General features: G+C 53.4%; 1 protein-coding gene across 1 annotated transcript in view; it reads right to left on the bottom strand.

Annotated features, from left to right (window-relative positions):
- IGF2R (insulin like growth factor 2 receptor) overlaps window positions 1–23,710 on the bottom strand; it is a 110,776-nt gene that overhangs the window by 41,869 nt on the left and 45,197 nt on the right. The window contains exons 11-22 of the mRNA XM_079938634.1: window positions 18,690–18,854; window positions 16,126–16,266; window positions 14,874–15,014; window positions 13,671–13,808; window positions 12,943–13,090; window positions 12,266–12,443; window positions 11,479–11,594; window positions 10,867–11,035; window positions 9,155–9,334; window positions 6,770–6,871; window positions 5,513–5,614; window positions 3,040–3,235 (exon numbers count right to left, since the gene is read on the bottom strand). Of these exons, the coding sequence (XP_079794760.1) occupies window positions 3,040–3,235; window positions 5,513–5,614; window positions 6,770–6,871; window positions 9,155–9,334; window positions 10,867–11,035; window positions 11,479–11,594; window positions 12,266–12,443; window positions 12,943–13,090; window positions 13,671–13,808; window positions 14,874–15,014; window positions 16,126–16,266; window positions 18,690–18,854 (1,776 nt within the window). The remainder of the gene's footprint in view (window positions 1–3,039; window positions 3,236–5,512; window positions 5,615–6,769; window positions 6,872–9,154; window positions 9,335–10,866; window positions 11,036–11,478; window positions 11,595–12,265; window positions 12,444–12,942; window positions 13,091–13,670; window positions 13,809–14,873; window positions 15,015–16,125; window positions 16,267–18,689; window positions 18,855–23,710) is intronic.

Genomic DNA, 23,710 nt, shown 5'->3' with positions numbered 1-23,710 from the left:
GAACTGCCTGGCAGTCTTGAGGGGAGAGCACTGCGGACAGAGGGAACAGCAAGGACCAAGGCTCAGGTGGGGAGGATGGGCGAGGGTGGGCCTCCCCAGTTCCAGAAGCAGGAGGTCCTGGCAGTCTTGAGGGGAGAGCACTGCGGACAGAGGGAACAGCAAGGACCAAGGCTCAGGTGGGGAGGATGGGCGAGGGTGGGCCTCCCCAGTTCCAGAAGCAGGAGGTCCTGGCAGTCTTGAGGGGAGAGCACTGCGGACAGAGGGAACAGCAAGGACCAAGGCTCAGGTGGGGAGGATGGGCGAGGGTGGGCCTCCCCAGTTCCAGAAGCAGGAGGTCCTGGCAGTCTTGAGGGGAGAGCACTGCGGACAGAGGGAACAGCAAGGACCAAGGCTCAGGTGGGGAGGATGGGCGAGGGTGGGCCTCCCCAGTTCCAGAAGCAGGAGGTCCTGGCAGTCTTGAGGGGAGAGCACTGCGGACAGAGGGAACAGCAAGGACCAAGGCTCAGGTGGGGAGGATGGGCGAGGGTGGGCCTCCCCAGTTCCAGAAGCAGGAGGTCCTGGCAGTCTTGAGGGGAGAGCACTGCGGACAGAGGGAACAGCAAGGACCAAGGCTCAGGTGGGGAGGGTGGGCGAGGGTGGGCCTCCCCAGTTCCAGAAGCAGGAGGTCCTGGCAGTCTTGAGGGGAGAGCACTGCGGACAGAGGGAACAGCAAGGACCAAGGCTCAGGTGGGGAGGATGGGCGAGGGTGGGCCTCCCCAGTTCCAGAAGCAGGAGGTCCTGGCAGTCTTGAGGGGAGAGCACTGCGGACAGAGGGAACAGCAAGGACCAAGGCTCAGGTGGGGAGGGTGGGCGAGGGTGGGCCTCCCCAGTTCCAGAAGCAGGAGGTCAGCGGGAGTGAGCTAGCACAGTGGCAGGCGACCCCGTCAGAGGAGCAGCCAGTGTCCCTCGGCCACCGGACAGGGCTGGCTGCTACTCTGGGCTTCCGCAGGGCGGGGACCACGGGTGGGCGGTGAGCACCGGAGGCTGCGCTAGGGGAAGAACCCCAGGGTCATCAACACGTTAACCCTCACAGGGGACCAGAGATGCCCGGCTAATACAGGAGGAAACTGAGGCAAAAAGAGGGTAAGGAGCAAGTCTGGGGCAGCACGGCTCTACACTACCAAACGTAAAATAGATAGCTAGTGGGAAGCAGCCGGACGGCACAGGGAGATCAGCTCAGTGCTCTGTGACCACGTAGAGGGGTGGGACTGGGAGGGTGGGAGGCAGGGAGACGCAAGAGGGAAGAGATATGGGAACATATGTATATGTATAACTGATTCACTTTCTTATAAAGCAGAAACTAACACACCATTGTAAACCAATTATACTCCAATAAAGATGTAAAAAAAAAAAAGGGCTGGTTATACATGTGCTGCGCCCCTGGGGTTGCCAGCGCCTGGATTCAAACCCAGCAGAATAAGTGTCAGCGGCTGTCAGCCACACGATTAGGGCCAAAAAAAAAAATTATATATAAATGCCTAATCTATTTCATTTTTAAACAGCACTCTGGAACTGGAGAGCAGAAGAATTATAAACCAGAATGACGCACGCTGCTTTCTGGATACTGAAGTGAGTGAGCACCTGACTGTTCTGACCAAGGGCTGAAGAGCTTTCCATCTGTAAAGCAAAGGATTACCACTCCCCCGGCTCTACTAATTCTCCTCTAACCAACTAAAATTATCTCAGTCTGTGGTCCAAACCCTCCCCAACAAATGATACAGAACAAGATCAATTCCCCTTCTAGGACAACCCTTCCAGGATCTGATAGCAGCCCCCAGGCCCCATGTTTTCTGTCCCTGAAGTTAAGAAGACCCCAGTTCTTCAATCCCCTTCACAAGAATCCTGAACTCATTCCTTCGACGCCCTCAGAGTTCTCTTCCCAGCGTGTTCATGGATCCGTCAGCCTGAGCGCGATGCACAAAAGTAGCCAGTGACCGCACACTGCCACGGGTGCAGGAGGGCAGAGCCGTCCCCACTCCCTCCTGGATACTAGGTTCCTCTGACGTCGACTCAGACGCCCCTCATGTTTTCCGCCCCACACATCACACGACGGCCCCCTCCTGAGTCCATGCCGGTGTGGTGCACAGAGCACAGGTTCACAAGCCAGAAGGCGCGGGTTCCAACCTCCGCCCTGCCGCTCACTGGCTGTGTGTGTGATGTGGCTGCACCTCTGTGGGCCTCCGATCCTCAACGCAAAGCAGAAACGTGTTAGTCGGCAGAGCCAGGATGAGGATCGAGAGACCTGGCTGCCAGCCCTGGCTCTGCCCGGCGCTGAGCCAGTGGCTCTGTCCAGGGCACAGGGCCTTCCGGGGCCTTCGTCACCTGTGAAGCAAGAAGGTGGCTAAGCAGAGGGTGTGAGCGCAAATGAGACGCACGGGGTTGGCGGAGAACCAACCCGCTAAGCGCACACAGCACTCCACACGGGGGCACACGCGGCGAGCATTCACGACGGCAGCTGTGACTCCACCACCCCCGTCCTCCCGAGGCCCTCAGACTCGGCCTTGCACCTTATGACACCAAAAATGGCAACTTTCAGTTCACAGTCACAGCTGCAGGAAGGAGTAGAAACGTGAACCCACCGGAGATGCAAAACTGTATTTAAAGATACAATCAAGACTGAGTAGAGGAATTGGCGGAAAGAAAGAAATTTAGGAAAAAACAAAGTAACTTCCGTTACCTTCACCCACCGCTTCTTTAATACCTGAAAAACACAGCACAAAAGGCCGAGCGAACACACTCCTATCAGAGGAGCCGCTGGAGGTGCAGGCGGAGGACACCTGGGGGCGGGCACAGCAGAACCTAGTGGCCGAGACCCCTCCGGCCGCGGGATGCACTCAGGCGGCTGGGAGAACACACCAGAGGCTGGGCACGTGGGGCTCAGAGGCGGGGAGGGTGGCCAGGACTCAGAGTCTACAGGCACTCCCGTTACACTCTGAAAGGTTTACAGTCACGGAACCCCCAGGACACAGGTTAGCTGCAAACACAGGGATGTGAGCTCACCTCTGGGGTGGGAAGGAAGCCCCGTGTAGGTCAGAGTTATAAAGCCCTCGGTGGACAGCTGGAGGCTCTTCTCCAGTCCCACCAGCCTTCCTGGCTTCAGATTCTTCAGCTCTTCCGTCTGGGTCTCTGCCTCACAGCCGGAAGCTGGCTTTCCATCCAAGGTGCCACAGACGGGCATCGCGCCGCACACGTTAAACTGCAGGCCAGACAGCGAGAACCACACACCAACTCAGGCCACGTGACTCACCGCGAACATAACCCCGAACAACTCAAACCCTGCCCAGCCAAACAGGGTTGCCTGCTTGTTATCCAAACAATTGCATGATTTGTTCCTTATTAGGCAAATGACCAACTTTCCATGCCTGGGCAATTAAACCCTGAAGCTAGTACATAAAGCAGAAATCAAAGTCCAAACGGCAATGCCCATAAATTGCCTGTAAGGCTTCATTCATACAGCCCCGTGTCTCTAAATGCATGAGACTCGCTGCACGTAACAATGCAGCATGTGTAAGAGAGGGACTGTAAGTAGCCAGAATTTTACAGTAAAAAAAAGCATATATGGTTGAAGTCACATTAATTAAAAGTAAATATAATGGGATACCCCTGTATTTCTTAAAGCTGTTGATACCATTCGATTTAAATCCAGTAGTTGATACAAGGAAGCAGGATATGCTCTTCGGTACGAGACACGAAAAGGAAAGACTTCTCTACAGCTGGTATGTGGACGACGTATAAAAAGTTAAGAACTACACGTACAAAGTATTTTTCCTTCAGACCAAAGTTTACTACTTAAGAAATGGCCACTTAAGACCACACCCAGGCAGGTGCCCTGCAGCCACGTGGGCTGCGTGGTCACAGAGGTAGGGGCAGCTGAGCCCGGCAGGGCCAGGTGATGAGGGAACGGTGCCAAGCAGCCGGCTGCTGGGCGGTGGCGTCCTGAGCCCTTCTGGCAGCACAAGGGCTGTGTCCTGACTCCCAGGAGCCTCGACACCCACGAATCAACTCCACTTCCACTTGCATCGTCCAGTCTGTCCCTGCTGTCCGCAACTGTGCACCTGCCACCTCCCGCCCCTGCTACTGCACGGGCACAGCCTTTCCGGCCTGCTTCGAGCACACTGTCTACGGGGCCACCTCTTCCGGTATGTCCGCTACAGAGCTCCTCTGCTGGCACGTTCTCCCTGGGCTCGCCGCCTCTGGCATGTCCTCTATGGGACTCTCCTCTTCCGACATGCTCCCTGTGAGGCTCAGCAAAGGTCCTGTCTGCTTCTCACACTCACACCGACAGCCAAATATACTGTCACCTGTGATAACCTGGTACAAGCCAAACTCCAGAACAGCAGCTTCTGAGAGGGGGTGGGGAGAGGGAGGGCTGCAAGCCACTGTGCTGCTGAGTGACGAGCCCTGTCAGGTGCCTCCTGGCTCTGGAACAATCCGCAGGCCCTCCCGCATGCGCTGTGCCTGCAAAGTCCCCTTTGCATCAAAGTGCTGTGACATTCTCACCCCAACTTCCTGCTTTCAAAGGGTATTCTCTTCTTCCACTGTGGATTTTGCTAGAAGTTAAACCTAAAGATTTTTAAAAAGCTTTCTCCCTGTCGAGCAGCGCTTAGTTTACTACAGAACAGCATTAAGTGGAGATTTTCCTCCTCACCGCTCCAGACACCCTGTCAGGGCCGCCCGTGAAGGAAGCGCCGTCAGAAGATCCCAGAGCACTGCCGTCGGTCGTCTCCCTCTAATAGGGGAATATCGTTTCCACTTGACCAGTGCCTCTGAAACCCCAGTGGGCATCAGAGCCACGTGGGGCCTTGTCAAAACAGACTGCTGGGGCTTTGCTGTTGGCGCAGTGGTTAAGAATCTGCCTGCCAATGCGGGGGACACGGGTTCAAGCCCTGGCCCGGGGAGATCCCACGTGGCATGGAGCAACTAAGCCCGTGCGCCCCAACCATTGAGCCTGTGTTCTAGAGCCCGTGCGCCACAACTACTGGGCCTGCGCTCTAGAGCCTGGGCTGTGCAACAAGAGAAGCCACCGCACCGCAACAGAGTAACAACTAGAGAAAGCCCGTGCGCAGCAACTGAGACCCAACGCAGCCAAAAATAAATAAATAAATAAAGTTTAAACAAACAAACAAAAAACCCAGGCTGCTGGGCCCCACCCACAAGACACTGCACCTCCTGCAAGCTCCCAGGCGATGCCCACGCTGCTGGCCTGGGACCACCACTCCAGACGCGTGGCCACGGGTTAGGAATAGCCTGTTTTCTAAAGAATGACACCCTCACATCTGCAGCATAACAGGATGGGGCGACCTCATTTCCCCTTCAATCGGGGTTTTCTCATCTCCTCCTGGGTAAAAGCTGCCATCACAGGGCCCTGGGCAATTCCTGAGGGCACCTGCCTCCCCCGCAACCAGCTGCAGGTGACTTCCACGCATCCTCCCATCCTTTCAAGGCAAATCGGAAATCATCACACAAGCCTTACCACAAAAGTCTTCCCGATGCCCGAGACCACATATCCTTGGGAACTGTTTAGTGGGTTCAGATCAAACACATACCCACTGTTGGGGTCCCTGATGGAGCAGGCCTGCAGGAACAAAAGAGGCAAAGAGGCACATTCAAACCTGGTCCATGAGAACATGGCGAAGACAGAGCAGCTCCAAAGCCTGCCCCGTGTGGACTGCACTGACGCTAAACCCCGTCCGAGAAGCAGCCCTGGGAGAGCTCACGACCCCTTCCAATACCGCATCTGAAGCGCTCCATGTGGGACACCAGCTCCGAGACGCTGACCTCATCTGAGCTCCTAAGACTGCTTCACTTACCTGAACAAGACCGCTGCTGACCCCCAAAGAAAGTGAGGAACCGTAACAGACCCACAAATAATTACCCGTCTCTTCCCCTCTTCTAGAAGGGATAACGAGCCCCCCCTTCCCCCACCGCCTCGTGTCTTTTTCCACCCCACCCGCCATATGCAGAGAATGGCGCAGTGGCCACACCCTCAGAAAACACTGCCGGGGCCAGGGTGGCGTGCCCCGCCCCGACTCCCACCCTCCCTGGGTCCCACGAGCCCGGGACTCTGCGCTGGGAACATTCATCTGGGTGAGCCTGGGCTCTGCTGCCTGATGGAGCCCTGAAAAGGGAGGGAGGGAGGGAGGGAGGGAAATCCGTCCCATCATAAAGAAAAACACCCCGTGCTGTGAACACAAGGTGCACCCCTGGGAGGGCAGAGAACACATCTCAGAGCAGCTGGCTGCCACGCTCTGCAGGCAGGGGTTCACCGAGGGCAGGAGCGCGTGCCAAGGCCGAAGAGCGGCGTGAGCCCAGCGCTGCAGCAGGCGCGGGGCTGAAGCAGGGATGCGGCTGGAAGCAGAGCATTAAAACCTTAAACATCACGTTAAACCACACGGGCTGTGTCCGACAGACGATGGGGCACGTTTTAGGCATGGTCGTGGTATTTAAGCACCCATCTCTGTGGTGACGGACAGCCCAGAGCCACCGCCACGCCTAAGGGACAGCGATGTGGAGAGAAAGGAAGGAACTCAGAGGAAAGCTGGAGGCCCTGGTTCTCATCCCAGGACTGGGAGCCGGGGCTGAGGGAGAGGCTCGCGGGATGACTTCCAGATGCCTGCTGTCGAGGCGGAGGAAAGGCAGACGCTGTAAGGGATTAAGAAGCACAAGGGGAGGGGTGCAGAGCCGGGACACCCGGGTGGGAATGGCCAGAGGCCCGGGACCGCACCCGTACCTGGTCTGTGTCTGTCGTTACTTGGACAGGACAGGCAGCCTCCGTGTTCCACAGGAAGCTGACCACACACTCCCAGCTGAGAGAAAATATGGGATGGGTGTTCTGAAAGGACAAATCCGGGATAAAAGTCAGTATGAGAAAATGGAACTTGCTCTAACCAAAAGAATACGTGCCTGATAAATAAAAAGGGCTAAAATCTATGGACTCTCACGGGACGGTGCTAGGCCAGGTGCTGCACGTGACGCATCTAATTATAACTCAGTGTCCTCAGCATTCCTACCGAGGAGATGTTCTCTCTTACGCTCGGATGCTGGAGTCAGTGGTAGAACTGGGATCCAAACCTGAGTCCAGTCCACGCTTCTGAAAACCGTTCTACACCCAGATGCGGAACAAGAGGCAGAGCCCAAGGTGCCGGTGCACGTGATCACAGCCACGCAAGCGCAGACGCAGGCAAGACTGACCTATGGGGCGCGGGATCGGCACGGGGCGGGGGAATGGACCGGGAAGGGGCACACGGAGGCTCCCGGGCTCTATCTGCAGCCGTGGGTCTAGTTACACGGGTGTGCTCATCCCGCGGTGAGTCGCTGACCATCTGGGCACTTTCCTGGGCGTGTTTTCACTAACAAGTGTGATGAGCATTCCTCACCTGAGCCTCAGGACAACCTCTACCCGCCCCCTGTGTACAGATGAGCAAATGGAGGCACAGAGGAGGGGAGACGCCCGCCCAGACACACAGGTGAAGGGGATGCTAGGCTGCCCCGCGCGCCTCACCCAGCGAGCGCCCTCTGAAGTCCCCACGCTCTCAGCGGCAGCATCTCCAACAGTGAACTAAACACACACCCATCCATCCCTCTGCCTCACCACGCGGCTCTGGAAAGTCCTGGGACTGCGGAACTCCCCGGGACATGACCCTCATTCAGTGTTTCCTGGGCCCATGAAATGCGCCCCCCCCCCCCACAGCACTGCTGAGGGATACAGTTAACAGCGTGCAATCGCTCTGCAAACTGACCAGCACCGTCCCAATAGGATGTCACAGGAAAGCTGGAAAAACAAGGGTCCGAGAGAACTGCCTGGAACTGTCCACTATCTCTGTGGCAACGAGACACCAGAGAGAGGAAGCGGAGTGGGATGAGGCCCAGGGAGGGGACGCCCGGACGTGCCCAGCAGGAGGCGAGGGCCGGGCTGGGCAGCCAGCATTCCTTCCTGGGACGGAGAGCAGAACTCGGGACGCCGACTCTGGCTTATCAGAGTGTGTGTTTACAGCTCAGTTATGCGACACTTTCCTTGCACAACTCAGGCTGTGCTCAGCCAGCTAACATTTTCCTTCCCTTATCAGAGTGACCTTAAGCTCTAGAGACATTATCTCTTGGGAAAACCTCGTGTGCTGGCAAAGGACAGAGAAAACTCGGCGTCTGCAGGACGCCTAGTATGTAAGTGACTGAGGCCCCCTGCCTGCGGAGAGGAGTGGACACACCGGGCTGGGTTCTTGTCTACGAAGTGAGAGGACGCTGTAGCAGACCCTTAAAAAGTGGAACCAGCCCTTGGAAAGAATCTGTTTGATAATAAACATGAGCTCTTTATTATTCCCACTCAGTTTCATCCAAGAGTTTGGCAATTATTCAAAAACACACGTGACCCAGGTATGAATGTAAAGCTCCAGGTTAAAAAAAAAAGAATTAAGTTTAGAAAAACAGGGTTCTGGGAATGGACACCAGTGATGCGCGCCCAGCACTGTAAGCGCGCTTAATGCCGCTCAACTGTACATCTGAAAATAGCTGAAATGGTAAATCTTACGTTATACACCTTCCACCTCATTGTTTTTAAAAAACCAATGGGGACTATTCCCAATGACCCCGGGGCATTTCTATTTGGAGTTTTCTCTTCTGTTCTGCCCTGGCCGAGGAACTCGGGCCCAAATGCAATCTCCATCACCTCCTCCATTTCCCAGCCTTGATTTTTCATTCCTGCTTTTCTGACGTATTACACACACCTCCCTCCGTGTTCACCCACTGGCCTGAGTTGCACCCAGCCTCAGTCTCCTCTATGAAGTCTGCTGTTTGGACTGAACCGTCTCTAAGACCTATTCTGCAGCCGTGATCCTCAGATCACCAACTCACAGGGACTAACAGGCAGGGCGGCATCTGTACCACTCAGAGAAAGAACTCAAGTCTACAGAAGACCATACGGTGTACGTCACAAACCAGCAGTAAGAGATCAGGCTTAAAGTTGAGAAGGGAGAGCCACACAAGCACCATCACCGTGCTCCTTGCCTCCTTGAGTTTGTATCACATGCTGGCCTGAAGCAGAATTAAGATCAACCTTTGTCCCTGTGAAGAGACACCCAAAGCAACCAAGGTCATGGGTGACAAGCAGCGCCTTCCTTACCAGGCTGCCCCTGGAACAGACGAGGTGGATCCTGGTGGTGTAGGTGGTCCGTCTCCCATCGCTGGTGGTACAGGCTGAGCCATTCACATACTCCAGGAGGAGGCTGCCGCTGTCCTCCACCATGGGGCCCGTCTTCGCCATCCCCAAGTTGCTGATGGAGACGATTTCAGAAAATGAACCCTGCAAACATGCGTGTCCGTTATGTTTCCTTCTGAAGAGAAAACAACTGATTTCCTCATTACTAACACAGTGGATTCTCATTATTCACAGTAGTTGTGTTCTACAAACCCGCTACCAATGCTGAATTAGTGAATACTGAACCACCGTTCGTACACAGAGGGGAAACACAGTCAGTCAGCCCTCCATATCCACAGGCTCTACCTCTGCAGGTTCAACCAACTTCAGATCGAAAATATTCAGGGGAAAGAAATGCCAGGAAAAACAAAACTTAAATCTGCCACCAGCATCTACTAACGTAGCATTTACACTGTGTTAAGTATTATAAGTAACCTAGAGGGAACTCAAAAGTGAAGCTGTGTGTAGGTGCAAATACTGCGACACTGTATATAAAGGTCTTGGGCATCCTTAGCTGTTGGTATCTGCCGAGATCCTGGAACCAATCCTCACCCCACGCACCAAAAGGGACGACTGGAGGTACCTATATGTACACTTATGTCACACAGACTGTGATCCTGAATACTCAAGATCCTGGTAGATTCTATTTTCTTTATTTTACAAAAGAGAAAACGAGGTTCAGACATGCTAAGTGACTTATCCAAGGCCACCCCACTAACGGGCATCAGAGGAAGGACTCAAACCCCGCCCACCCGGCCAGGAGCTTCTGACACCGCACTGCCCACCCCCCGTGTCTCCACCCTCTGGCCGTCTGGGTAGAAGAGCTGAGACGAGAACGCAGAGCCACGTCAGGCCCCTCTGTGCATGTCCACGGAAGACTGTGAAAGCACCCGGTACTGATTTGGAGTTACAAATAAACATGAGCAAGTAGACAACTTCGCAGATACAGAATCTGAGAATAACGAGGACTGACTGCCCTTTGAGGCCGCTGCTCCGACAAAGAGCACGCGCGCGTATGTACACGTGTACACACCACGGGGTGCTCACTCTGAACCACCAGAGAGCGCTCGCCAGCTTCCCTTAAAACACCTCCAAGCTGCCGTGTAACAGAAGCCAGGAAAGTACATTCCCGACATGCTATTTTTAAAGAAGCACACATACATCTTTATTTTAAGATGCACCGTGTGCACGGAGCCCAGGGAAACATACCAGAGCTCCAGCAGTAACTGCATTCCATCGGATGACAAAGTGCAGCTCGCACCCTGGCGAGAGCTAACACTTGGATCTAGTTCATCCACAGCAACTCTACCGAGCAGGTGGCCCCCTAATTAGTCCAGAAGTAAGAGCTTTGGGAAGCAAAAACTATGCTTTACAGATGTCTGCTGCTCACGCAGAGACACTTCCTCTGCCGAGTACTGTGAGCACAGGAGGTCCCCGACGCCCAGGCTTTTTTAAATTTTAAATCTGAACAATGACTCGAATAGGATCACATCTGTAGGGGGCAGGGGCGTTCACCCCGAGGCCCTCTCCCACTCAGAGGGCTTCTCGTCAGCAGCCAGGCCTGCTTAGATCTGAAAGTCCCGGAACAGGCCCCTCCACCACCAAGTCCTGGGCTCAGGAGGGGACGGCAGACTCACTTGGTCGTTTTGGTACTTCATCTGGCAAGCGGCCGCGTACCGATCGCAGCCCGGCACTGGGTTCAGAGGTCGACACACGTTTATGTAGTACTTCCTCCACGTGCTGTGTGCCCCGGCATTGTCCAGGGCATACCAGTTTCCTCCATGACCAACCTCGGATTTTGCTAGCCTGAAATTTCAAAGGGAAATCCATGCTTTTCAAGCTGACAGATTTCGGTCCTACGATTCACTTCTAAGCAGTTAGAGAAATACTGAAGGAAACGTGCCCCGCCCACCAAACTACCAAAGCCGGCACACCTGTGTTCTCGAACTCACTAAATGCGGCCCCCGGCACACCTGGAACTGGCCCCGCACCTCTGCACCGACAGGCATGGCTTTAAATGATGCAGTGAAGACTGAGGTTTTGCTGGGCGAAGACTGGTTGATCTCGCACAGGCTACAGGACCATTAGCAGAATTCCTTCTGCTTAAAGCTCCCACCTCGGTCCTGCACCTAGAGCTAACCTGATTCCCTACCATCGGCTGAGTTACCTGCTCACCAGCAGGGTCTAATCGACCTCAGTCAGCGCTATCTGGACTGGGGCCCGGCCAAGGGCAGGCTGACATGCCTCACCTAGAGAGGTCATACTGCTCCATCGTGGAGGGGTCAGTCACCACACACTCCAGGGGCTCCGCCGGGCAGGCGTAACTGCTGTACCACCGGAAGTTGTAGGTAGAGTTATCTTCTTCCTAATCTCAGGACAAGGACAGACATGGGAGGGGTGGCAGAAAAGAGTAATCATTACACAAAGCCAGCATTTCTAAAAAGACGGGGCACTTTTTTCTAAATAAAAACCCCAGGAAAGTTAATTTACTTTGCCCATCCCTCTCATTTTATTAAAAGGAAGATTGCCCAGCAATAAATTAAGATGGAAATCTATCCTCTGTTAAACGGGAATAAGGGATGGTTTTGATGCTTTTGTGTGTTTTGTACCCAAAACCAACAGTGTCACGGGCTGTGACTGAGGTGTACAGCCCACTGAAGCAACAGCTCAGAAAATGAATACTGCCCGTGTCCTCTGGCAAATCTAAAAGGATTAATTAAAATCATAGGAGATGACGATTTGCCCAGGAAACCAGACTAAAAATAGCTCTCCTTCTAAATAAAGGTCCCAGGACAGGCTCCTGTGTAAGTCCTGAGGAGCCAGACAGCTTGATGGTTTATCCCCAGGGACCATCCCAGCTCCTACGTCACCTGCAACAGAATCTTGTCTCGCTCCAGAGAAGTCACAAGCCCTGTCCTGACCACTTTTTTCTCTTCCCCTGCCTTTACAAGACTGACGTTCTCTCCCTCCTTGCCTGTTGCTCTGCAGACACACACATGGGCACACACATGTGCACACACACAGCACAATTCCTACCTGATATTCAGGGAAACCCACTCCAGCGTCTCGATCACAGAGAAAGGTGAGCAGCGTGGCTCTTGGCGTGTGCCTTTCATTGTTGTAGGGCGTGCCATCTTTGTAATTCAGCTGGATCATCCCGTCATAATACGAAAGCTTAGCGTTACTGCGTCCCAAGTTCCAAGACTTCCCACCACTAAAACAAATAAACAAACGTTTCTCAGGAAAGATACCAAGACCAGAAGCTCTGTGATGCTGCGATGCTGAAGGAAGCGCCGGGGACAGCGTAGGGGGTGGCAGTGCCGGGACGGCGGTTAGGACCTCAGCGCAGCGGCGGTGTGAGGGCAATCCCACCCCACACCAGACCCAAATCCACGCTCAGCGCGGCTGGGTTAAGGCACAACTCCCTGGACTAACACACTGAAGGGAGAAGCGTGTACATAAACCCATCCAACAACTGCGAAGTCCTGACTACACAGAAGGGAGGCGCTGCACGAATCCACTCCTGTCCTGCTCCTTCCCTGGGAAACGAAAGCTCCCAGCAGCATCCTCTAGTTTTCAGTCCAGGTCTTCCCAGAGTTTTAACACTCATCATAAAGCAAAGAGGTCAGCAGACAACACACCTACTCCAGAATAAAACACCTGTGAGCACAAGATACCTAACGAAAGACCGGGAACTGGGAACAGTGACTTGCCTTTTTGACACCTGACAGGCTCCCGAGTCCGGCTGGCAGGAGCCCACGGACACCGCACCACACACATTGATGTAAAACTCGTACTTCTCCGTCTCAACTTTGTAGGCACCATTCTTCTTTGTGAGAGGCGACAAGTCAAAAGAAAACCCTAAAAAGGAATCAAGACCATCCCAGGTCAGTGAGACCACAGCGAAGCAGAGCCCCCTCAGCTCCCGGCCTCCAGGAGAAGCTCGCGGCCGGGCCTGCCCAACGGCTGGGACGGGAGCTACCAGGACCGCCATCACCAACACTCTCCCCTTGGAGACGGGTCCCCCATCACCACGCCCCTTCTGCTGCATTCACCGAAGACCCGAGTCAGAGCCCAGAACTCCTGGGTGAATAAACAACCAGTGTGTTCAAAGCGGGACGACCAATGGCCGTGAAAAGTCAACGGTGCTGGGTTTCCTGGCCAGAAATTCATGCGAAAAGCCTTTTCAAACATGATTTACTTCCTGTGCTCCTCAGGTTTTGCGATCAGCAAACCTACCTCGACTTTGAATATGACAGGTTTTTCATTATCTCAGATAAGCCTGAAACACCAGATTTTCAGAGTTTTGGTCAAACAGTATTAATATAATTCTAACACAGAATATCTCTGAAACACTCACAGAAAATGTTAAGAACAAAACAAAAACAAGCTAATAAGCAGGTGCAGGAGAGCCTGCCCCACATGGCGCTCGGACACACACCTGCCTGGGAGTCGAAGACGGTGCAGTTGTCCCCCTCGGTCCTGGACAGCACGCAGGCCGCCGCTGTGTACCACTCAAACTCGTAGAAGCAACCGTTCGCCGCAGAAGTTCTCAGCACTGGGGCACTTTCTAAATCACCTGCCGAAGGAGAAGAAGGACCCATCACTGATCCGGTCTCAAAAAGCTTCCCTTGTTCTAAATACACTCCTACAAATGCCGATCTGACACCCCTAGAGTGGTCAAACCTTCGGAGACAGAAAGGACAAGGCTGGGGGCCAGGGCTGGGGGGGAGTCCGTGTTTAATGGGGACAGAGCTTCAGTTTGGGAGGACGAGAAAGTTCTGGAGATGGATGGTGGTGTAAACATACTTAAGGTACAATGTAAATGTAAGGTGCTTAATTGCCACTGAACTGTGCACTCAAAAATGATTAAAATGGTGAACTGCATGTTACATGTATTTTATCACAATTCCTTTAAAATGATCAATCTTATATTATGTATATTTTACCATTTTTAAAAATTAAAAAAAACTGTCCTGGTCCTTGAACTTATCCCACAGCTGGGAATTTATCCAAAGGAAATTTCCAACAAGAGGTAGAGAGGATATGTCACAGCACAATCACCAACACTGGAAACATGCTATTAACCCAACAATAGGGAAAATGCTTAAAAATAGTAAAACCAAGCCATTAGCAACAAGGAAGCCCCTAAAAATTACAAACACAACTGTGAAACATAAAAGAGTCTTCACAAAATACTATGTTGTGAGGAACATAAAAATGTGCGGATCTATATAGACCTTGACCCTGAAAAACAAGGTGCATTGTGTGTATCGACGCTGAGATCACAGACAGTGTTTTCAAGCACTTGTGATGTGATGCTCCCCCTTTGGAGGAAGTGCAGCGGCCTCCACATCAGCCTGCACCAGGCCTCAGGAAGAGGAAGCCGTGCCAGGAGCGTAACTCATCTGGAAAACTGCAGCACAACCCCCCTGGACACCATATGGTTTCTTCATCGCTGCGCTGGGGCTGGGGAGGGGGATCGAGTCCAATGGACCAACACTAATGCTTCTGGAGCCTCGGGGCTCGGCCCGAGCCCGCTCTGCCTCGTCACCCAGGCAGGGGCCGGCGGCAAACCGAAAACTAAAGAATGCGGCTGCCGCTGGGGAAGCCCACGAAGGCGCCACGCGTTTGCAACGTGTACCTGGCTTGCACACGAGTGTTATATTTGTGCTTATTTTCGTGTCGCCACACTCATCGCCATCTGAGTAAGAGAGCTGAATGTGTCCTTTCTCTCTTGTGGGAGAAGAAAGAAATTTGCCCAGATTTTTACTTCCGTCCTTATCTGGAAAAGAGAAAAGAAAAGGGAAAAAAACAGAAGACGTGATTAAAAATGAGAATGACACAGACGAAGAGGTACCAAAAATGAGCCGAGACCCCGCAGGTGTTCGCAGGGTCAGTGGGTTTCTCTTGAGTGACAAGTTTGGCAGGGCAGTGGCAGCCACACTGAGGACCCCAAGGGCACCTTCAAGCTTAGGAGGAAAGTACGAGAGTGAATAAACAACGTCCTCTGAGGGCACAAGAGGCAGAAAGGCAAGAACGCACGTTACACCATCCCGGAAAATAACACTGTTCCCCCATTTGTGGGGCCCTCAGCTCTCCTGAGACACAAGGTCTGTCGAAACCGAGGGGGCAGCATTTGTCCCATGACCGAAGCAGAAACTAATTAAACCTGTGCAGCCAGCCAAAAAACGTGACCTTTTAATTCTCGGTTCAGTTGACTTTCACTGAAGGTCTGTCTCAAGTCCTTCTTAAATGAAGGCAGGGACATGGCTGGACCTGCTTTTAAAAGACACACCACCAATTCTGAATCCTGGGATAATTCCTAAAATCCAACCCGGGTTCACAATCCCTTGTCTAATGCTTGGAACAGATTCCAATTACTCCCACTGTCTGTCGTTTTCCAGGTGAGTCTTAAGTGACCAACAACTCATATGCTATCAACACTTACATCCAACTGAGAAGTCGCAACCAACACGGTTACAGCAAAAGGAACCCAAGGGGTCCAGTGCTCTCACGCGAGGCTACGCGAGTCCACTGGCCTGAAGCCGTAACACTCGAACAATTCCAGGCAGAAAGGTTGTTAAAAATCAAAATCAGTCCTACACGAGCACTGGCAATGCTCCTCCACAGGGGACGGAGCAGAAAGATAACCACGTTCCCCCCAGCCGCTTCCTCCTGTTTCCAGTGTGCCCACCTCAGAAGGCTTCAGCCAACTTCAAGATACTCGAATGCACCAGTTCCCTACATTTGAGTCATTAAACTCTTTTCTTCACCATCCTTTATACGCTGAACGCAGAGAAAGGAGGCTGAGATAAACCACAGGAAGAACTTCTGATTCACTCCAACCTGGATGCAGCCGGGCTCCGCGTTACCTAGCACAGGGCACCACTCACCCACAGCGCACGCGGCCGCGTCCTCGGGGCAGCCCCTCGCCCGGCCCTTCTGCAAGACCCTGTGGCAGATGTTAATGAAGAAATGCTTCTTTTCTGGTTCCCTCTGGCTGCCATCCACGGCTTCCCAATTCTGTTCCAGTTCTGTAACCAAAAAAAAAAAAAGAGTCTTCCAGCCAAAGGCAGTGATTATTTCTCTGTGAGTCACACCATAAATGGTGATTAAGCGGAAGGTAAAGGCCTGCAGCTCACCAGGCCTGTGGTTGCTAGACGTCAGGCACTCACGTTTCTGGACCCGGCAGGCTGAGGGCACACAAACTCAGCGAGAATCTCAAGCCTGTCTTGAATGTGACAGAAACAAGCCAGCCCCGAACAGCTCCTCAGAAGACGAGGCTTAAGGGGGGGTGGGGGGGCCGCCAGAGGATTAAACAGCAAAATTCTCCCAAGCCCCAAAGTCTGAAATCAGAAACTGAAAAGCAAAGCCAGACGCCAGCCCCGACTTGAGATGCCACTGGTGACGCATCTGCCTCCAGACCACAGATAAGGCAGACCTGGCCCAGGGCTTCGTGCTCCGTGCCCCCGGAAGATAAACAAGATACGTGGTCCCTTAATTCAAAGGGTTCATGACTCAGTCATGCATGAACAGAAGACAATCCGTGGAAGGTAGAAGGAGCACAGGCTGAGAGCAGACAGCAAGTCAAAGGCGGACCATCCCCAGACAGCCCCCAAAGGCATCACTGGAACCGTGTGGGAAGGACACACAGATAGTGAGGATGCTCCTTCTGCGGACTGGAGACTGGGGTTTAAAAGGAAAATCCCGCGTCCGTGGTAACACAGTCACTACACACCGGTGTCAATAACCGGGAAGGACTCACGGCCGACCACAACAAACACTGTCCTGAAAGCTTTGGCTGGGCTGGGGAGGGCTGCAGGGCTTCAGGCAGGACGACTTCTTTAAACTGTCAGAGAAGGATGTGAGCTCTCACCTCACAGCTTCCTTAGATATCTGGGTGCAAACGCTACACAAATAACCCGGGTCCCAGAGAACCGGAGAGGTGGCCCCAGTCAGCTGAGTACGAATGCATCTCTGCAACCTCGCAGATCCTACTATCTGAAACCACCACTCAGTTTACTGTAAGAAAACTGGGGGGCGGGAGTGTAACTTGCTCAAGTCAACACAGCTGGATGCGGGGCCTCAAACCCATGTCTGACCAGAGGTGAGAGCTCTTCCCACTCGGCAGACAGAAATCCAGCCTCTTGACCAAGGCACAGACTGTAACCACGGCACCAGCCCCAGGGCTCAAAGGCGCTGAACCAGGAAAGCACCGAGACGGTTACTCCCCCCGGGCAATTCGCTGCCCGACAGCATCTATAGTGGGGCTCGTGTTCAAAGGAGAGCGTTCCAGCACCCCACGAAGGAGGAATTCTCCTTCTAATACGATACTTTCCCAAGCAGCTGCGACTCTGAACACGCGAGTAATTGTTCCAGTAGTAGCTGGTGACTATGGCTTCAGGCCGGCCTCCCTGTCTTGTGCACTATTCCACTTTACAGCGGCAACTTGCTTCTATCTATGCCCAATTCCAGGGCTGCTAAAAGGGTGAAACTAGAAATCCCCACCTAGATCTGGTTATCCCTGTGGGGTGACCCCACGCTTATTGCTCGGTCTTCTGTGCCCCCTGCTGAATTCCAAGGCCCGAGGGGGCAGGGGTCGTGCTCGCCAGGTTTGCTGCCATGTCCCCAGCACCTCGTCCAGCCCCCGCCAGCAACAAACACTCCGCAAGCCTTGGTTCACGGGACAAATAAATTAACCTCGATGGGCCGTCACCATGAGCCAGTCCCTGTGACAGGTCCCACATCCCGCCTCCTTTCAGCCTCACAAAAGAATCTGAGGTTGGTCAGGGAATGTAAATCCTGATTTAGAGACAGGAAAGAGGCAGTGAGACGGGGCAGGGGAGACGACACACACCTGTCACCACAGGTGTGCAACCCTCTGGGCCTCACAGTCTCTGTGTTAAGTGGGAACACTGCCTGCTTGAAGGCTGCTGTAAGAGCTTAAACTCTTTTTAAGTGAGCTATGACTGACACACGACACTGCCTCGGTTTTAGGTGTACAGTACGAGTCGACGTACGGATACACTGCGCAACGGCTGCCTCAGTAAGTGCGGTTAACGACCATCACCACACAGAGGTACCAATTTTCGTGGGGATTTTGACAACTTTTAAGATCTACCCTCTTAGCAACAGAAGTTTAAAAAAAAAATTTTTTTTTTCTAATCACAAAGCACAGGGCCTGGCACACAGAAGGCACTTGGCCGTTTTTACTGAACTACGATAAGATGAGCCCAAGATATTCCAAGTAGAAAACGGTAACGCCGACCTCAAGTTCAGATATCTCGCCTCCTGATTCAGTGTCATTTCTGATAATTCATACTGCCCCGTGAGGAGCGGGGAAAGGCCACGATACAGTTAGCTGACAAGGAAAACTGTAACAGCATTTCCAAACGTGCTCGCGGGAAAGAGGCGAGAGAACGTGCGCGAGCACACACGGAGCGGGCGGTGGGCCTACCTGAGTGCCGGGCCAGGGCCGACAGGTCAAAGCGCTGCTTCCCGTCGGAGACGCCGCAGAGCAGGGCCTCCTTCTCGTCCACGCAGGCGTACTTCGTGTCCCACGTGAAGAAGTAGGAGCAGTCCACCTCCCCGGTGAACACGGGAGCCCCTCTCCCGTTGTTACCTGTGCCGCATCAAAAGGAAGAAAGCACCCATGATGTGACCAAAACCCAGGAACGTCCCAGGAGCAGAGATCGCAAACAGGACACCCGTAGCAGCTGTGCAGGCAAACAAGTTCCGGGCTCAAACCCCAGAGATCAGAGTGGCTTTACTGCGTTTCACACGACCTAAACCCTGCAGGGCAGGCCTGTGTCCCTTTCATCTTGGTGGGATGGTCTCAAGAGGACAGAAGCCTGTTTTCGGCGGGGTGTGAGCCCCAGGCAGCGGTCAGTCTCTGAGAGGCTCATAAACACCAAGCCAGAACAGGGAGTCACCGAAAGGGGCGCAGAGATCAGGGCTCCAGTTCCAGGAGTGCCACTGGCTTAGTGATGTGCGTGTGAGCAGGACACGCTCCCCAGGACTCGCCCCTAAAATGAGCCTGGAAGAGGGGTAAGGTCTGCAGCCGCTCCCAACTGAAGGGTGCTGAGGTTCAGTAACCTCGCCCCGAGAGGGGCCGGCATCCTGGATCCTGGGGACTCTGGCACGTGTGGGTCTCTAACGCCCCGCTCCAATCAGCCCGAGGGAGCCCCACGGGGTTCTCAACCGTGAGCCCTCCCGGCTCAGCTCCGCTCTGCAAGCCAGGCCTTCATGTGCCGCCCCCACCCCCCGCCCACGTAGCGTGGGCTTCAGCAAACTCTGTTGACTTTTCCCGTACCAGAAATTCTATCCCCTTGCCTTTCCGAGCTAGTGCACTGCTGGCACGACGGTCCATTTTCCACCCCTTGATGGTTTAATAATCCTCCTCTGGACCTCCTACATGATTTACCTTTCTTGAGGTTTAGGGCCCTGAAGTGCACAATGTTCTAACGGAAATAATATTCTGTACCAAGGGCGAATGCTGTTTCAACTGCAACTTCTATTGAATCTTTAATATTATAAACATCCTAATTATAACACCAGCGACAGCGGCTAAGGCACACGGAGCACAAGCTGAGGCAGGCGCCGCGCGGAGCACTGAGCCCTCCACAGGGCTGGATGCAGAGAACAGGCTCTGTGTTGGGTACTTCACATACATTCGCGTATCTCAACCGTGAAATCCTACGACACAGGGACGACCTTAGTCCCGTTTTGCAGATTTAGGGGGGACTCAATAATTCGCCTATGGCTTCATAGCTAGAGGGCAGAGGAGCCAGAAATCAAACCCAGACTGTCTGGCCCCGGAGCCAGACTCATAACCGCAAGGCAAGACTTCCCTGCGCTACTGTGTGTCTTTGGTTTGTTGGGTTTTTTTTTTTAGTAAGTCCTCTAAGCCATTCTCTTTTAAGAACCAGCGCTCCCAACTTCCCTTCCGACAGCACCCGCTCTAGCTGGGGGTCCGCCGTGCCCTCCACCGAGGGAGCAGTGAAGCTGCTTCGCCTCTTTCCCACATGCTCCCCACCCGTCTGCCCCTTCAAGGTTTACATACAGTTTAGTCCCACTGGATTGGTATTTCACTGTTCAGAAAAGATCTGTGTTTCCTGAAAACTTGATGCACTCACAGTGTTTTTCTTTTACCAGATAAGTTTACAGACGATTAAATGATACTATGAATGGTTCCAGGGTCCATTCCTACTCAGGAGCTAGATTTGCATCTGAAACTTACTAATGATCTGCTGGGAGAGCCCATTTTAAATAAAATTTAAATAACCACTGGCATGCACCCGACCTGCATTCTTATTTAATTCCTCCAAGAATTTGAGGATAATAGTAAAGGAAGACTCCCCACTACCAAACCACGCTGTTTATTTAAACACAATGGCCTTGCCATCAGGACCGCTAAGCCCTACGGTTTCCACCAGCAGGATGAGGATGACTTTCTGTAATCTCTCCATCAATCTCATCCCTGAAAGTTTCCTGGCTCTCCAGGCTCCAGCACATCCCCCACACACCCTTTACGTGGCCTGGCGGTACGTGGATCCTGCACCAGCTGAAGGCAAAAAGTGGACCCTCCCGGTGAAACCCAGCTCTGGCCTGAGCAGCAGGCGGCTGCCCCATCCCCCCACCGCTCTGGGACAGAAACCCGTGCTGCCTGCTCACCAAACCGGTTTATCTTTCCCTCTAGGCCCGCGGCTAAACTGCACTTCCCGCCTCACTGCCTCTGAGGTTGGGCCATGCCTCTTAGTTCTGGTCCATTAAGAAAACAACTGCTGTTCCCATTCTGCAGAGTCCTTGGAAGCCATGCCCACAGACAGCAGCAACACGAGGTGGAAAATGCAAAGGTCCCCACACGACCACGTGGAGCACAGCCCCCTAAGGCCTGAATGGAATTAAAGAAAATAAGTCTTCAGCGTGATCATGAGTCACCTGAATCTGGACAGTTTTTACTGGCCTATGCTAACACACCGCACTCCTCCCCCCAAAACGGTCTAATGTCCTTATGTGACGGGATCACCAATAATCAGGTATCACATTACATCAAACTAGATATAAGTTATTGAAACAAATGGTAAAAAATATATATTATGGACAAAAAAATAAACTTATGCACCTCTGTGTCTTGAAATGCATGAAACCCTAGATTCAGAAGCATAAATAATTCCTGTAAACCACATTTCATAATATTCCATAGCCAATCAACACCCAATTCAACATGCAAAAATACATTATTACCAATAAACACAGAATCCACCAAGGGGTTTTCTCTAAAAACTCTAAATTTAAATTCAAACAAGGTAATAATGGAATGGTTTTAGCGTACACAGAGCATAGTACCTACAGTTGGCTCCAAATCACAGAGCTAGGAGGAGTCTTAAATATTTCATAATCCAGCTCCAGCCTGAGAGGAGGCTCAAAACACCTAAAGTCTCTGGATCTGGTCTCCGTGTCACGATCACAATGACATGAGTCTTCAGGATTAAGGCACTGCCATTAGTTTTGTCAGGTCTGATAATGGCACTGAGGTTACGTGAAGGGACGTCCTTTCCTGCAGTCTGGGTGGAGTGTTACGATCCACTGGTGACGTGACAGAGCATATAAACGTGAGGCAAGTTTGGTGAAACATTAACAGCTGTTAAGCCTGAGTGGTGGGTGTGCAGGTTTTCACTATAATGTACTTTCTACTTATATATTCGAAAACGTGTATGACAAAAAAGAATACAGGAAAAACAAATGGCCTCTCCTATTTGTTTCCCGCCTCAGCCCCCTTGGGCTCTAGCTTCCTGGCACGACTCCTGGATGTCCATCCCTCTTCCCTGGGAGCCCCTGACCACGGGCCCTTCTCAACATCCTCCTCGTCTGCTGGGATCTTTCTGGATCATTATTCCATCCTCCCAACATGCCCAAATGAGATCAGCGCATTCCCAAAGATCACGGCCAAATCATTTATAAAAAGTGCGGGCAGAACAGGGCCAAAGGAGGTAGCGACAGGACAGAGGGAGCCTCAGCCCACACAAGTTGCCCACCGCAGAGCAGCCCAGCAGCAGAGGAGTCTGGGAGACCCGGGCAGCCCGAGTGCCTGAGGGTCTGGGGACTTGGGATACGAAGGAGGCTGCGTTTCCCAAGGGCCTGGACACAGAGTAGAAGGGGTGGACTTCGGAGAGGGTCTCCTATGAGCCTGGAAGAGGTGAGGATGACGGAAGAAAGATGGAGAATCTGGGGAAGGCTGGGCGGGCATTCAGACCAAAGGGAGATGGATCCAAAGGCCACGTCCAAGCCAGATGCATGGCCACCCCTGCTTAGTCCCTTCACGCCAACTCCTCTGCAGGACACACAAGCTTTTCACAACGTTGCTCCACCCCCTTCTTTAGCCATGGCTTGGACACCCAGCTCTGACCTGCTCACGGCTACCCAAATTCCCGCCTCTGCAGGAGCTGTTTGTTCCTCCTGCCACGAAGACCAGCCCCCATGGCCACCCGGCTTCTGCGCCCAGCTTGCCCCTAACTGTCCTGCAGGGCTCCCTCACCCAGCACCTCCTCTTAACTGCCCCGGTCCTCGGGGGCAGCCAGACCCCAGACCCCTGACCTCAGGGCCTCCCTCTGGATAAAGGCCCAGGTGACAGACCTTGCCAGGCACCCGCAGCCTGCCCGCGTCCCCTGCACTACGTCATCACCGTCCTCATCTCTCTCTCTGCTGCTGGTGTGTAAATGCCCGGGGAGCTCTCAGCCATCACGGCATCCCTAGGCTTCGCAGGGTCTGAGCAAACAGGTACTAATATAATGTGTTCAACGCATTAACTGAGAACATGCCTCCAACGTAAGCTCAGAGCGCACGTGGCAGGGGTAGGGGGCTGACAGGCGACAGTGGGCTGAGAACAACGGTGACGATGGCCAGCGGCGCCAGGAGTCAAGGGGTGTCCTGCTGTGAGGTCTCCCTCCTGCTTCAGCCCAGGTGATTCTCTGCCGACTCTCCGGGCGGGTTACCAGCGCTCGGCGGTGGTCACCACCCCTCCTGCCTGCCTCCACCACCAGACCTGCTTCTGGAGCACGGCTCCCGTCACGCACAGCTGCCTCCCCCAGGCCCCGCAGTGAGTCACGAAGGAACCTGCCCCGTGACCAGATGGTTAAGAGCTCTACCATAGAAACACACAAAACAAACAGTGAGGGGCCAGGAGACCCTCAGGGGTGGGGCGGCCGTGCGAGACTGTGCCGGCTGTGCGGACGGGGCCAGACCCAGGCGGCTCCCAGACCGGAGCTCTGTGCAGGGGCTCAGCCGGCTTGCGGGGCACCTGGGGTCATGGCTTGGGGGTCCACTGATTGGACGGCTCTCTCAAGATGGTGGAATCCCATCACCTCTCAAGAGATGCAAACTGTGTTCAAAATCTCTGAGATACGGACAGCAGTGCGGCTCTGTGAAATGCCAGTGCCACTGTGACGTCAAGGTAGCTTCTCCGAGTCACTCAGAAAA

This window comes from Stenella coeruleoalba (genome assembly GCF_951394435.1).
Source record: "Stenella coeruleoalba genome assembly, chromosome: 12".
NCBI lineage: Eukaryota > Metazoa > Chordata > Mammalia > Artiodactyla > Delphinidae > Stenella > Stenella coeruleoalba.
This window is presented reverse-complemented; position numbering and strand designations above follow the sequence as displayed.